Source organism: Marmota flaviventris, chromosome 16 (genome assembly GCF_047511675.1).
Source record: "Marmota flaviventris isolate mMarFla1 chromosome 16, mMarFla1.hap1, whole genome shotgun sequence".
Taxonomy (NCBI): domain Eukaryota; kingdom Metazoa; phylum Chordata; class Mammalia; order Rodentia; family Sciuridae; genus Marmota; species Marmota flaviventris.
In genome coordinates this window covers 46,881,824-46,898,176 of record NC_092513.1, presented here as the reverse complement: position 1 = coordinate 46,898,176, position 16,353 = coordinate 46,881,824, and the positions used below count along the sequence as shown (strand labels likewise).

At 39.9% G+C, this 16,353-nt stretch overlaps 1 protein-coding gene across 1 annotated transcript in view; it reads left to right on the top strand.

Moving 5' to 3' along the window:
- The window catches only part of Lama3 (laminin subunit alpha 3), a 247,818-nt gene that overhangs the window by 183,061 nt on the left and 48,404 nt on the right, over positions 1-16,353 (top strand). Inside the window, exons 41-47 of the mRNA XM_071602850.1 lie at positions 2,295-2,375; positions 6,762-6,868; positions 8,477-8,527; positions 9,194-9,345; positions 14,937-15,047; positions 15,165-15,276; positions 15,506-15,673. Of these exons, the coding sequence (XP_071458951.1) occupies positions 2,295-2,375; positions 6,762-6,868; positions 8,477-8,527; positions 9,194-9,345; positions 14,937-15,047; positions 15,165-15,276; positions 15,506-15,673 (782 nt within the window). The remainder of the gene's footprint in view (positions 1-2,294; positions 2,376-6,761; positions 6,869-8,476; positions 8,528-9,193; positions 9,346-14,936; positions 15,048-15,164; positions 15,277-15,505; positions 15,674-16,353) is intronic.

Here is a 16,353-nt window from a genome sequence, read left to right as displayed (position 1 = left end):
ATTGAGGTGAGGGAAAGCAAAGTAATCAGTGGTCTGTATGTGCATAATCAATCTCCGAAGTTCTTCAGAGGACACATGTTCAGAAAATGGCAGAGTTAGCCTGATCTGAGGGTAGAGTATTTTGGTCCCTTGACGTCAGAGAAGTCATTCAAAGAGGACACTTGCACGGGTCCCAGTGAAGAGTTGGCGGTTTCAACAAAAGCAGCCTTCCAGTCCCTGGCAAGTAACCTAGGCAACCATTATCATCAAGATCCACCCATCAGAGGCGTTATCTATAGCAGAGCTAGTGGGAGACTAATAATATATTGCTCAGCTGCGTGACCTCCAGATGAGTGATTTTAAAAGGGAGCTGAAAGGAATTAACTAAAAGTAAGTGGAGCTGGAGGGTTTAATTAGGTTTTTTTCTCAGTTCCAAGAGGGCTGGAGATGAGGCTGGAGGGTCAGCTGGGGCTCAGGTCCTGTTGAACCCGGCAGGCTCCAGCCAACATCTAGGTTTTATCATTAGTGTGATAGAAGACTTGGGACAGTTATGACCCCCTGAGTGAGGATCTGAGTGTCATTCAGGCTTCAGGAGGCCAACAATCTATGTAGGTAGAGACACCATTTTCTTTTTATGGTTATCCATGTTCTGCTTGGGTTTGGCACCTGGTCATCTTCTTGCTCCTCCTGTGTTCACCCTGGGGTCCAAGCAAAGAAGAACATAACAGACAAGGAAGCAAAGCACGAGTCAGTTTGAAAATCAAGAAACTGGTAAAGTAACCCAGAGTCCACAGGCTCAGAAATAAGAAGGGGCCATAAAGTGGATTGATATCAGACAAATTGGCCAAGACTTCACATCTCTAGAAGTCACGTGGCCAAGTGTGCATTTCTGGAGATCTGTCTTTGCAATGTTCACTCCGCTTTGCTATCTATGTATTTGATACCTTTTCAGCCTGCCCAGTCCTGCAGGTTTATTTATACAGGGATCTATCACTACGCTTGCCCAGACTTGCTTGAACAGAAGCTGGCAGGAGTATAAAGTGGCAAGCTTGCACCAGCTGTTTGGGGAAACCTTTTCATTTTTGGTTGCAAAGCATGTTTTTCCCATAAAGGTCAGCTTCTCGCTCTGTCGGAGTTGGAGTAACATGTAGTTCCTTGGGTTTTTCAGTAAAGCTATGTTTTCATAGAATTCTCCTTCTGGCAACAGCAATACTGTTAAAAACTCTGAACTGCCCCTGTAGAGGAGTCTGAGTCCATCTAATAAGACAACAGAGGCTTCCCAACTATGAATTCTCTTATCAGCAAGTGATAAGCAGAACAATTTCCCCTCAGATTTATATCAATGTAATGTTCAATGAACAGCATAGATATTTTGCAATTTTTAATTTAAAATTTTTTTTAATTTTTTGGTACTGAGGATTGAACCCAGGGGCTACATAACCACTGAGCCACATCCCCAATCCTTTTTATATTTTTTTAAATTTTGAAATAGGAACTTCCTTAATTGCTTAGGGCCCGCTAAATTGCTTAGGGCCCACCAAATTGCTGAGGCTGGCTTTGAACTTGTGATCTTCCTGCCTCAGCCTCACGAACCACTGGGATCACAGGTATACGGACACTGCACCCAGCTGACGATCACAATTTTACATGATCTCTTTTGGGACAGGGAGCTTCTTTTCAAATATACATCAGTTTAGAGCTAAAATAAGAAGAATCCAAATTTTATGGCTCAATTTGAAAATTGCCAATAACTAAACCCACAAAAATACCAAGTAGGATGAACTGCTCTGGGCTCCTCTCTGGGCAGCTCCCCCACACACACACCGAGCCTGACCTCCCCCCTGCCACCTTTGCCTTGGCCATGTGCTGAATATAAAATAAACTAGAATAAGCAAGGAGACATTTTTCAAAAAAGAATAGAACTCTTCTTCTTTTTTTTATCCCCCTGCCTAGACTTGTTGTATTGCTTCCTTGTTATTCCTGGAAAAAACATTGTTGTAATCATCTCTTCCAGAGTGAGTTACTCTGCTTTGTCCCAAGAGAAGGAATGCACCTCTCCAATCAGAAAAAAAGGGGGTGCCTTTCAGGTCTTATCTCCTGCAGTTTGTCCAGTATTAGCTGACATAATTCATCCTGAGCGCCACCAGTCTAGAGGGGCAAAGCTTTCTTCTTTTTGGTTGCAAAGCAAATTTTTGTTCATGCAGTGGGTTTCAGTGTTCACTTGATACAGTCTGCCCTTTGTGGTAAAAGAGAATTAAGCACGAAGCCCGAGGGATCATGTTTTCACTGTGGCCTGTCTCTTTCTTCCTCTTAAGTTTTGCCACTGGCTGTGTCGTGAGCGGGGCCAACGTGAGGTGCGCCTGCAAACCCGGCTACGCAGGAGCACAGTGCGAGAGGTGGGTGTCCCTCTCCTTGCCCCTCCTTTCCCAGCCACCTGCAGATGGGGACCTGGCAGCTGGCCAGTGTGTGCTGCTGGCACAGAACAGGGATGCGGGCTGGGCTTGGGGCAACAGTGTGGCTGTTCCTTTTCCAAGGGCTGGAAACAAGTTCTCTTGGGGAAAACACGAGACTGTTCCTGTAATGAGTCATTGATGCGCCTCCCTTCTTGCTTTGTACATGGTTCAGAAATCTGAGAATGAGGCACAACAGATTCACATACTCACAAGTAGCCCTATGAGGCCCCAAGGCATGGCCTGTGTACCCCAATTCCCACACTCATCTCTCATGCCCCTCCCCACCTCTAATACTCCCCACACATGTACCTCTACATACAGCTACCTCTCCCACAAATATCTCTACATACCCTCCCTCTCCTAACCCCCAGGGTCCTCCTGCTTCTGGACATGACCCGACATATTCTACCCCACTCCACATCCCTACTTGCTCCTCCCCCGTACATATTTCCCTCCAAACCTTACATACTCCTAACCCCATTCCTGCATATTCCTACCCCCTCACGTGTGCACATCTCTACCCACCCCCATCTTCATATCCTTACTTACCTGTATACAGATATAACTTTATATATTAATGCATACACACATATCTCCACAACCCAAATATCCCTAGACACACACACACACACACACACACACACACATACACACACTCCCTATCCCCACACTATATTTTGAACACTCTGAGAACAGTGTGTCACTTGTTCAGTTTTGAATCTCTGGTTCCTAACATGGTACCGGTCACATAATAGGTGTTCAAATAATGCCTATGAAACAAGAGAATAAAGGCAAGGAAGGGAAGAGTGTAAATTGAATTGTGAAGGGCAGTAGAGCTACACTGATTCATTAACTGATGTTCATGATTAGCTTCTATACATCAGGCACTGTATGGGTCAACATCTAAGGCAAAAATTTCCCAGGGTTCAAATAACCTTGAATATCCTAATATCCTGTCTCTCAACAAGCCAAGGGCCCTGTTGCATCAAATATAGGTAGGGTTTAGTTACTCTCCAGAACTATATTCAGTGTGAGATGTTCATGCTAGGACAGGCACAAGGAACTAGACCAGCTGGGGGCGTGGCAGGTGCCCATCCCGCCTGTGGTGCTCTCTCCAGAAATGTGTTCATTGCCTGAAATAGGCACCAGACCTTCCCACCACTTTTCCTTCTCTCATGCTCACGCTGTCCAATCCTCCTACTCTATTTTACCGAGTTCTTTCAGTTGAATTCAAGAAACCTAATGCGTATGTGGAAAATTTCCATAGGCACATGGATTTATTTCTGTACTCTGGTTCTCGTACCCTATCATTGATGTATTGTTCCTGAAAGTATAAAATGCCTTTGGATATTTGGTTGAGTAAGGTTCCCCTGTAACTTTCATCTAAATTTTATTCCTTGGTCATTCTGGCTTATTAGTTTTCTAGCTAAGGTTGGGAAGAGTTGAACCAAATTAAAAAATAAAATGCAATAAAATTAATTCAACCAGATTTCATAGTAGGGCATAGCCACTGTAGACTGGGGTTGTTGGAAATGTTTTGTGAACAGGGTGGGACTTGGGTAAACCTAAGGGATGATTGGAGCACAAAATAGAGGTAGGAAATTGGAGAAGTGCAAGAAAGCCCAAGAAGAGGAAGATCTCTGCTTCATGTGGAAGGTGGGCCTGCCTGATCATGGAGTCACTGAGTAACAGCTCAGGACACCATTCTGTAGTAATTCGAGTGTCTGTAGCTACTTAAGTGTCTTTCATTTTCTATTTTCCATTTCAGCCAAAGGAACCTTTCTCACATTGGCCTTAAATTCATTCATTCTTTCAATGTCAACATGCATGGAGTTCCTAGAATCTGCTCAGCACCATGTTAAATCCTAGAGACACATTAGCAAACAGAGCGTGGACCCCCCAGGGCTCTAAGGCCACGGGTAGACAGACATGAAAATAAGCACAAGGTCACTGGGCTAAGTTGGGTTGCAATTGAAGGGGCATCCAACCAACCTTGATGGGTGAGGAAGGAAGAGGGCAGCTATAAGGATACTGGAAGGATGGATGGGTTGGGGTCTGGGCAGGTATTCTGGGCCTCATGATTTAAAAGCTATAAGCTCACACCTAGGAGAGGCTTTCTAATTTAATCCTCCTTATGGTTCTCCACAAACAGTGAAACAGAAAACAGCAACTTTCTTGATGAGGCATCTATTTATTTGGCAGGCAGCTGATGTGAAGAGAAATTTTTAATTAACAGTTCTCCTCTCGGCTTATGTTTGTTACATTGAATGTCTCAAGAAAGCAAGCTGTTGTTTCTTAAAATTTTTAAGAACTTTTTCACAGGTAAATGCCAGGTTGATGTCAACATTTTTCGATTGTTAAACATTGATTGGGTTTTCTGGCATCGTGACTGGCACTAGTCATTAAGTATGAAATGACAAACAAGAGGACAATAGAGGGAGAATATACCACAGACAGGAGTCTCAGTGGGTGGAGGAGGAGCAGCCTGCCCGGGGTCACTGTGGAAAAGGTTTTCTAGCCCGCCCCCCCCCCCACCCCGTGCTCATCTGCCTCTCTTCCCTTGGCTACATAGAGCCTTGGATTATAAACATGTCCTCTGCACTTTATTTACTGTACCCAAGTCATCAGTGAAATCAGGAACTTTTACTTTAATCCATTATGTTTAGCCATAAAAAAGAGAACCAGCTATATTTCTCACAATCAGTTGCTAATGCTCTGTAGAAATAAGGAAGAAGTGGAATCAAACTTCCTGAATATTTATATGATTTTAATATGAGGTGCTTTATGCTTTTGTGTCTATTACATGGAAAGTTTAGATATAAGTAGGACAAATTATTTTAGAACATAGATGTCCCGCATAACATGGTTTGTTAGGCAAAATATGTAAAAAAAAAAATAAAGCCCTATTATTAGTATTTTACCATCCTGCTTAGTAGACTCAGACAAGCCACCTCAGCCTACCTGTCTTCTTGATAATTAGGGAATATGTGAGTTTTCTGATTCCTCTCTACTTTCTTACACCAAATAATCCCAGATGTGTACCAATTATAAAATGAATATTACATCATGTCTTATAATCTTAGCTACCTTTTATTGTGTTTGTTATGTGCATTATACTAGCTTCTTTACTACATTTTTTCTTACATCCAATTACCGAAGTAGGTATTATAAGTCTAATCATTTGTTCAATAAATATTTATTTGACTTCTAATATCTGCCAGGTACTACCCCCAAGTACTAGGAATTTATGAGTGGGCAAAACAGCCTAAAACAAACAAACAAATCAACAAAACATACACCATGTTTTCATGGAGTTTATGTTTTCCTGGGGATAATTGATGAAGAAACTGAAGCTCAAAGAATTATGCCAACAACATAAGATCACAGTAGTAAGTGGTGGGGGCAGAGTCCAGCCAGATCTTCCTCACCCAAAACCCATGTGCTTTGCATTAAATTGTAGGTGTATTCATTGGTAAAGGACATTGAAATTGCCTAACAATTTTTAATGCAAAGCTTAAATTTTGTGGAAAGAGTTACCATATTTCTTTGATTCTAATGATTCCATTGACGATAAGACACTATATATCAATTTGGGTAGGACAGGGTGGGAAGTGGAATTTTGCTAAATGGAAATATTTTAATTGACATCTCAGTGCCAGAAACATTAACATGTATTTGTTTTACTTTTTTAAAAATAGACTCTAAGAATGAAGGACATATGATCTTTAAACTTGTACTTATCACTAAATTATCTAGAATAATAATGGTTCAAGGTCAGAAGCAGCAGCAATAATTGCTCTCAGTGGCTTGAGCTCTTTATATACCCCACTGCAAGTATGAATTATGCAGCCTTGAAATAATACATTAGAAAATAAGAAGAAAGTCTTCCTTTGCAGAAGTTTGAAATTTTATGAGTCTTACTTTAAAATTGTTACTATGAAGAAATTAGTTTTAAGTTAAGCAATATTTAATTCTGTGTTATATTTAGGAATATAACTCTTCCATAAAATTCAGTCATCCCTGATTTCCATATTGATCAAACCATTTGCTTCAGTGTACATTTTGCTCATCTGCCATTAGGCTATCTGGATATTTGGGGATTTGGTAGTTCTGGGAGCAAGAAAGGAGGGAAGGAGCAATCCCTCAGCAGCCTCATTCAAGGGGTAAATATCCCTATACTGAGAAACATTCATTTATTCTTGCAAATCTATGTCACCATTCCTTCTGTAGGGCTACAGTATCCCAAACAGAGAGTTAGATACAATAAAATTAGGTGGGATAAATGATGAGTTGTTGGAGTATTTCTCATTCTTTCTCTATTTTCTGTAGATGTGCACCAGGATATTTTGGGAATCCCCAGAAGTTTGGAGGTAGCTGCCGACCATGCAATTGTAACAGCAATGGCCAGTTACATTCTTGTGACCCCCTCACTGGAGGTAAGATTAGTGCACACCTCTGCTAATATGCATTTGTAAAATTGGTATAAAATAAAAATATAAGGACCAAGCACAAATTTTTAGGACGTATAATACACAATTCCAGCTAACAAATTGTCCCCTTGTTTCGATAACCTGGCAATTATACCTGGGAATGATTAGGTATAATTTATAGGTTTGTTGAATAACTTACTTCTATTAGGGTTTTTAAGAGTAAATTATCTTTAAAACCCAAGCAATTATAGATAAAAATCACTTTGGACTCTTTGGCAATTTGCTGAGCTTTCTCTTTGACACTGTAGGGTTGTCTTAAACATTAGGCTTCTTTGTGTGGATCTGAAGCCATCAAAATACTCTTTCTCTTATAGCTACACATATTCTGGGAGGTGTACAGGCAACTGGGGTGGATTCTACACACCAAGGAAAAGAGTTAATGGGAGTTAATATGAATTCATTAGGAGCAACACAGAACAAAAAGGAAGAGTTATTCACTTCCTTCTTTTAAAAATATTAATATGATTTATTAGGAAAATACCATTGGTGTAGTGTAATACCACTTATACAAAATCTCTCATCTTTTAGTTGTGGGTAATTTGAAGAACTAAGCCCTGGATGTGTGGGTTAGGTCTAATCAAGTAACCATAACCAAAGGAATGCAGAGGAAATGGATTAATGCCAGTCTAGAATAGGGTATTTATTGCCATGGTCTCAGTACTTCATTTTTTACTCCATCTTGCTGAACATTTTTTACTTGTATGGATATATAGCAGGCATGTCTCCCAGTTACCAGATGACAGGAAGTGGTAAGGATAGCAAATGCCTCTGTGATATTTTTAGAATACAAAAGGGCCATGTTTTGGAAAATTTCTAGCTTTAATTTTTGCTGTAGTGAAATTAGATTATTTTTCAGAGGGAAGTGAGAGAGCATTTCATATATGAATTCATGGCATGGGGAAAAGAGTAGAAGTGAAAGGTGAAGAAGGTCCAAGGATGATCACAGGGCTTTCCTCAAATGTAGTTAAGAGCCTCAAACAAAGCTCAGCTCATGGGTGCAGTCATCGGCAGTGTGACCCAACAACATTGTGTGCTTATCTCTGTCAAACTGTTTTGTCATTTGCCAATCCCAGAGGACCATTAGGCCACAGGACAGCGGGGATTTTGTCCTGATGGCTCTATATTTCCTGTACCACAGCACACAGCAAATGTTCAAAGATGCTCAGTGAATGTACAATATGCTTGAATGATTTTAGAAGAAGTGTCAACATGTAGGGAGCTATCCACTGGAGAAAGCCTTAACACTAACAATTAGGAATTTTAATCCAATAAGAAAGGCATGGTCCTCTATATAGGTGGCCCTTTGTAGACAAGAAATGGAATTATAGTATAATCAAGGGGCGACCAAAGAAGTTCTTGCTCAGCCCTGATGGAAGATGAAATTGCTCCATGAGCAATGGTGTGGGTGAGGGTGGGAAAAGGAAGAGCCAATGATGTTGTGTGGTTGGATGGCTAAAATCTTCTCGAACTAACTTTTCTGAAAACCAAGTTAAAAAGTAGGTGGAAGAGTAAGTTTAATGGTAATGATTTCTTTTTCTCTTTTCCTGATTTCAGACTGCATCAACCAAGAACCCAAAGATAGTGGCCCTGCAGAAGAATGTGATGGTGAGAAAAGAAAGCCCTTCCCTTCCCAGGTTGTGGGGTTTAAGATATGAGCCCCATGCTGGGACACAGGGTTTCAAAATGGGGAAAGCAGACCCTGGGAGGAGATGGAGAAGGACAATAGAAGGTCAAATCCAGCTTTTGTCAACCACTCACTGATGACCTTCAGGAAGCCACCTTACTTCTCCTGGCCTTGGTTTCATTACTTGTAGAATGGACATGACTAGACCTACTTCATATAGCTATTGGGGAAATGCTTATAAATCCCTTATCACAATATTTATGGCATGGGGGAAAAGAGTAGAAATAGATAACCTTAAGAAATAAATAACCTCAATAGTCTCGTATCTATTTTTAAAAATTAAATGAAAACTATACGTTATTACATATAAATGAAACTCCATAAATGAAAACTATATGTTATTATTTTTTCCACATTCCAAAGAATCAACATGTTGCATAGACTCACCATTTTTATTTTAAAATGCTCAGGTGTATAGGGCTCACCTGATTTTGAGATCTATATCCCTCCCTGAGAAGGCCAGGATTGTGACTTCTGCCTGTGATGACCGTGATGACCTATGTGCTTATGGGTCCAGCCCTTACATTCTCTTTGCCTTCCCTTGGCTCCAGCCCCAGCACTTTTACCTTTGATTATGGTCCCTGCAGATTGTGACAGCTGTGTTATGACGCTCCTGAATGACCTGGCCACCATGGGTGAGGAGCTCCGTCTGGCTAAGTCTCAGCTACAAGGCCTGAGTGCCAGTGCCAGCACCCTGGAGCAGATTCGGCTCGTGGAGACCCAAGCCAAGGACCTGAGGGTAAATCCCCTGGGGGACCTAGAGTACATACTCTGTGAATATATCTGGGTCTCTAGTAGCCACAGGAATTGGAACTTAAAATTTGCAGATGCTCAAATCTTTGATGTAAAGTGGCATAATATTTGCTTATAACCTACACACAGCTCCCTGTATATTTTAAATCATCTCTAGATTACTTATAATACCTAATACCCTGTAAAAGCCATGTAAATTGCTGCTATACTATATTGTGTAAGGAAAAATGGCAGGAAAAATGTCTGTACTTGTTCAGCACACACAGTTTTTTAAAAACATATTTTTGATACTTGATTGAATCTGCAGGTGAGAACCTGCAGATATGGAGAGCTGACTACAGAGGAGGCCTGGATGAATATCCTCAGGCAGGAAAGGGGAGGGATTGACTCCGGTTTAAGAATCAAGGGGCTCCTGTCTTCCTCTGATTCAATGAAGATAAGATTTTCACCTGTGGAAAGTGCTTGTGAACACACAAGCCTAACACTTCTAAGTGTACGCTCTTAACTGAATTTTCATGGTGATTTTTTTCTCACAGAGCCTTTTAACTCGAGTGTGTTTCATTCAAAAGTCTTAGACACAGGGCTGTAAAATAAGCATAATTCTGTTTTAAATGTTTTATAGAGTTTTCCAGAAAAACCATGTGAGTCTAAGGTTTGCTTTGTTGGAAGTTTAAAAAAAAACATAATTTTAATTTTTAGAAATAGATACAAGACTATTTTTTTTAAATTTTTTATTGTTGGTTGTTCAAAACATTACAAATTTCTTGACATATCATATTCCACACTTTGATTCAAGTGGGTTATGAACTCCCACCTTCACCCCATACACAGATTGCAGAATCACATCAGTTACACATCCATTGATTTACATATTGCCATACTAGTGTCTGTTGTGCTCCGCTGCCTTTCCCATCCTCCACCCTCCCCCATCCCCACCTCTCCCCTCCCCTCCCCTCCTCTCTCTCTACCCCCTCCACTGTATAACCCTGAGGGTCTCCTTCCATTTCCATGCAATTTCCCTTCTCTCTCCCTTTCCCTCCCACCTCTCATCCCTGTTAAATGTTAATCTTCTTCTCCTGCTCTTCGGCCCTACTCTGATCTTAGTTACTCTCCTTATATCAAAGAAGACATTTGGCATTTGTTTTTTAGGGATTGGCTAGCTTCACTTAGCATAATCTGCTCTAATGCCATCCATTTCCCTGCAAATTCTATGATTTTGTCATTTTTTAATGCAGAGTAATACTCCATTGTGTATAAATGCCACATTTTTTTTATCCATTCGTCTATTGAAGGGCATCTAGGTTGGTTCCACAGTCTTGCTATTGTGAATTGTGCTGCTATGAACATCAATGTAACAGTGTCCCTGTAGCATGCTCTTTTTAGGTCTTTAGGGAATAGACCAAGAAGGGGAATAGCTGGGTCAAATGGTGGCTCCATTCCCAGCTTTCCAAGAAATCTCCATACTGCTTTCCAAATTGGCTGCACCAATCTGCAGTCCCACCAGCAATGTACAAGTGTACCCTTTTCCCCACATCCTCGCCAGCACTTGTTGTTGTTTGACTTCATAATGGCTGCCAATCTTACTGGAGTGAGATGGTATCTTAGGGTGGTTTTGATTTGCATTTCTCTGACAGCTAGAGATGGTGAGCATTTTTTCATGTACTTGTTGATTGACTGTATGTCCTCCTCTGAGAAGTGTCTGTTCAGGTTCTTGGCCCATTTGTTGATTGGGTTGTTTGTTCTCTTATTGTCTAATTTTTTGAGTTCTTTGTATACTCTGGATATTAGGGCTCTATCTGAAGTGTGAGGAGTAAAGATTTGTTCCCAGGGTGTAGGCTCCCTATTTACCTCTCTTATTGTTTCTTTTGCTGAGAAAACTGGAAATCCATATGCAACAAAATGAAACTGAATCCCTTTCTCTCACCATGCACAAAAGTGAATTCAAAATGGATCAAGGAGCTTGATATCAAATCAGAGACACGCCGTCTGATAGAAGAAAAAGTTGGCTACGATCTACATTCGGTGGGGTCGGGCTCCAAATTCCTCAATAGGACACCCATAGCACAAAAGTTAATAACTAGAATCAACAAATGGGACTTACTCAAACTAAAAAGTTTTTTCTCAGCAAAAGATACAAGACTATTGAGTTTATCTATTTCTTCTTAAACGATATTTGGTAATCTAAGTCTTTCAAATAATGTGCCTTTTTTATCTAAATGAAGAAATGTAGTTACATAAAATTGTTCATTATATTCTTTTACTATCCTTTTAATGGTGCAAAATCTCTAGCACTGACCTTTCATTTTTCCTCATATTTGATAATTTGTGTCTTATCTCTTTCTTTGAATTACTTTGGGAGGTTTATCAGCTTTATTGATTTTTCTATTTTATTGGTTTTCTCCACTGTTTTTCTGTTTTCAATTTCATTATTTTCTGTTCTTATCCATATTGTTTCCCTTTTTCTTGCTGGCTTTGGCGTATTTTGCTATTCGTTTTCTAGTTTCCTAGTTGAAAGCTTATTTTACTGATTCAAAACTTTTTAAAAAAATTTTTTTTTGGTAGTTGTAGATGGACAGAATGCCTTTATTTTATTTATTTTTATGCAGTGCTGAGGATCAAATCCGGTGCCTCATGCATGCTAGGCAAGTGCTCTACTACTGAGCTATATCATAACTTTTTTTTACTGAAAACACAAATATTTGAGACTATAAACTCTTGCCCTCAGTGTTGCTTTTGCTGTGTTTCACAGATTTTGAAATGTTGTGTTTTCATTCTTGTTCAATTCAAAAGATTTTCTAATTTCCCTTGTGACATAGCTGTAACCCAGGAGTGTGTTGTTTAACTTGCAAATTGGAAAATTCTCTAGAGAACTTTCTATTATTAATTTCTAATTTAACTCTGTTGTGGTCAGAGAGCAAACTACATATGATTCCAATTATTTTAAATATGCTGAGGTTTGATTCTTAGCTCTGAATATGATCTTCCTGGGTGAATGTTCTTTGTGCACTTGGAAAGAAGGGGGCTGGCAGAGTATCCTTAGAAATAATGGGGCCTAAAGTGCTCCACAGGGTCAGAGTCAGGTTCTCTGAGGGAACCTGTAGCCTACTCTGTCTATGAATGAAGACTGAGAAAACACCACCATAAAACAGCCCAGAGCTTGTTGTTGGGCAATGACTATAAAAATGAAGGAAAGTTATAGGAATCACAGCATTTTGGTCAGACCAGACAAATCCACAAAGTTGGGTCTATGCTGGAATGACATCCTCAGTGTCACCATAGTGCTCAAGTCCTGAATTCCAACATAAGACCTGGTCCTGGACGGGGGGATCCAACATGGGGATGGTGATAACTATAAGATCACTAGACAGGGTGTGGGGAATGCAGAGAGAGGGGCAACTCCCAATGAACTTGTGACCATTTCAAACAACCCTATTAACAACAGAAAAATGTGCAACTGAAGCAATAGTCAAGAGTTGAATGAAGTATGTACCAATGAAAATAATAGGATAACCAGCAAATTACTTTGAGGAATAGAATCCAATGCAAGGAACAAGAAATTAGGAAATTTAAGGGGGTGGGTAACCACCAGAAATGAAACAAGGAGAGGTAGAGATAAATACATCCCATTGAAATTCATGGAAATGAAAAAAAAATACTCATTGAAGTAAAATAATGCAGTAGATGAAATAAACCCAAGACTAGACACACTGAAATAGGCTTTGGGGAAAGTTTAATAAATGCTTTTAGAGTAAGAGCTGATTGTAGTGGCTATAGCAGAGTATATATAGCAAGAAGTAATTCTAGAAAAATGGCTCTTTTCATCCCTTCAGGGTAATTTTAGTCCATGGTTTATAGGCTTAATATAGTGGAGAAAGAAAAAAATAGCCTTTATGTTATGAGAAAAACAGAGGAAGCTACACGAATTGCTTTGATTTCCTTGATACAGCCCTGCACTGCTTCAACTTTCTGTATGCCAACTATGTGCCGGGTTCTATGCTAGGTGCTTTGCTCAAGTCTTACAATATCCCTATTGGGGAAATAGTACTAGTTTCATTTAACAGACACAGAGAAGCTAAATAACTTGCCTAAAACCACATATCTAGAACACAGAGGTTCTAGAAGAAACCAGATGGAGACCAAATTCTAATGACCACTCTTTACCCACTGACCTCTTATCCGGGTATTCTACCAACATTTATGCAGTCATGTCACTTTTCCCACTATAAAATGAAAATAGAACTATCTTCTTGCCACATCACATAAACTCTGTGACAATTCAGTAAGAGTATGAACTAACATTTTTGAATGCTCATATGTACATTACATTTTAGAATATATTAACTCACTTGTCACCATAACCCACCCTGAAGTTTCATATCACATTTCACAATTTGCTGATGAAAGGGATTAAGCTTGATAGGGCTCATCTACTAAGCGGGTAGACTGAGGGTTTGGATGGATTATGCTTAAGAATGTGTTCTTTTACCCAACACTGGCTCCAAATACAAATGGAGGCAATACGATCATTGTTTTCTTGTCAGTTTTTTCAAGATATTACTTCCCCCTCCCAAACTGAAAATAACCACTACTCTTTTCAGAAATGTTACCTTTAAAAGTAATGAGGCAATTTTGTACTATGTCAAGGATGAGAGACCAGCCTTTGTAGCCTGAAGCAATCATGGTCAGCTATACAGCCATGGACAAGTCACCCAACTTCCTTAAGCTTCAATTTTCTCATTTATCATTTTAAGATATTCAACTGCATGAGCTCAAGAATTCCCCTACAGCTCTGTTATATTGGAGTCTTTGAATCTAATGAGTCTTTCAATAAAGTAGCCATATGCATTACCTTTAGTACTATAAGGTTAAGCATAGTTTTTTTTTAACAAAGAATATAAATCTGAAAATCAATATATCAGATAAGCAGTATTACTCTGATTTCTATAAGGTCAGGTCATTCATTCAACTAAAGTGGCTGTTGTCTCCATGTTTTTAAATTTGCTCCTGCTTGGATCTTAAATGTCCCCCAAAGGCCTCTATGTTGAAGACTTATTCCCTGGAATAGTGTTCTTGGGAGGCAATAGAAACTTTAAGAGATGGTCTAGTGAGAGGTCTTCTTGACCCTAGGGGCTTGCCCTGGAAGGGGACAGTGGGACCCTCAGCTCCATTCTCTTCCTCACTTCCTGGTAGCCAGGAGGTGAGAAGTTTTGTGTCACCCAGTGCTTCCACTGTGATGCGCTGAGTCATCATAGGCCTAAAGCAAAGGGGCTGGAAACCTCTAAAATTGTGAGACGAGATGAACACTTTACTCTTTGTAAGTTGATTATCTCAGGTATTTGTTAGACTGATGGAGAGCTAACTGGGAAAGCTACTTTATTTCAGAGCCATGTCACAATTGACATCAGAAGATGGATTTTTTTTTTTCATGGAATCTGTTTCAAAGAACCACATTATTTTTCTTTAGAACTGCTGCTGTTCTTATTCAATGAGTGTCTTCATTACCACGTTCACCAGGTTGATAGGATGTAGCCTCAATTTCTACTCCAAAGTGAGATTAGCTTGGTGTGTTGCTTTCAGAATCAGTTGCTCAACTATCGTTCTGCTATTTCAAATCATGGATCAAAAATGGATACCCTGGAAAAAGAGCTGAGTAACTTGAATCCTGAATTCGAAACTTTGCAAGAAAAGGTAATGTATGCAGTAGATCAATTACCCTAGTCCTTTTTTCCCCTTCCTAGATATCTTCATTTTTTTTTCTTTCCCTATCAATTTAATTTGTGGCTAACCAATTTATTTTTCATATAGGCTCGAATAAATTCCAGGAAAGCACAAACATTATATAACAATGTTGATCGGACAATCCAAAGTGCAGAAGACCTGAACACAAAGATTAAAAATGTCATCCGGAATGTGCACAGTAAGAAAAATCACTTGACTCAATTTTTGTTTGTTTGTTTTGTTACATAATCTTTGCTATTCACTGAAAGCATTTCCTTTGGGGAGTTCAACATTATGAAAAAGTCCTATGGTGGCATGAAAAAAAAAACTAATATGAAACCTCTATGAAAGCTTCTGCCTTTTTAAAAAAGAAGTAGTTTACTGGAGCCCAGAATTCCCAGTTTAATAAACTACTCAATATTTTCCAGTTCTCCTCAAGCAGATCTCTGGGACAGGTGGAGATGGAAACCACTTGCCTTTGGGCGACTTCTCCAGAGAGTTGGCAGAAGCCCATCGCATGATGAGGGAACTGCGGAACCGAAACTTTGCAAAGCACCTGAGAGAGGCAGAAGCTGAAAAAAGAGCCGCCCAGCTCTGTAAGGACCTGCCCAAATTCTTGCATCCTGTCCATTCTAACTGGCTTGAAATACAAAGTGCAAAATACAGATTAGATAGAGCTACTGGTTATAGGTGGAAGGTCTCATTTCAGTGAGTGTGACTGTAAGAGTATCACATGATGGAAATAGGGGCACACACCCCCAACCTGGGAGAGTGTTTTAGTCAGCTTTTATGACACTGTGACCAAAAGACCTGACAAGAACAACTTTAGAGGATGAAAGGGGCTCATTATTTCAGAGATCTCAGTCCATAGAGGGCCCGCTCCGTTGCTCTGGGCCCAAGTGAGGTAAGACATCATGGCAGATGATAGAGGAAGGCAGGTCAGGACATGTCACCAAGAAGCAAAGGGAGACTCCCCTCATGATGGACAAAATATATACCCCAAACGCATACCCACAAAGACCCACATCCTCCAGTCACACCCTACCTGTCTTCAATCACCACTTGCTAATCCCTAATGGAAGATTAATGCACTGATTAGGTTAAGGCTCTCATAACCGAGTCCTTTCACATCTAAGTTTTCTTGCATTGTTCATAATGAGCTTTTGGGGAACACCTCATATCTAAACCATAACAGAGACCAAGAGACTTTTCTTCAAGAGACTATGAATCTATACATCTTACCATGGTATAGAAAAAAAAGTGCTTCTAGAAGTTA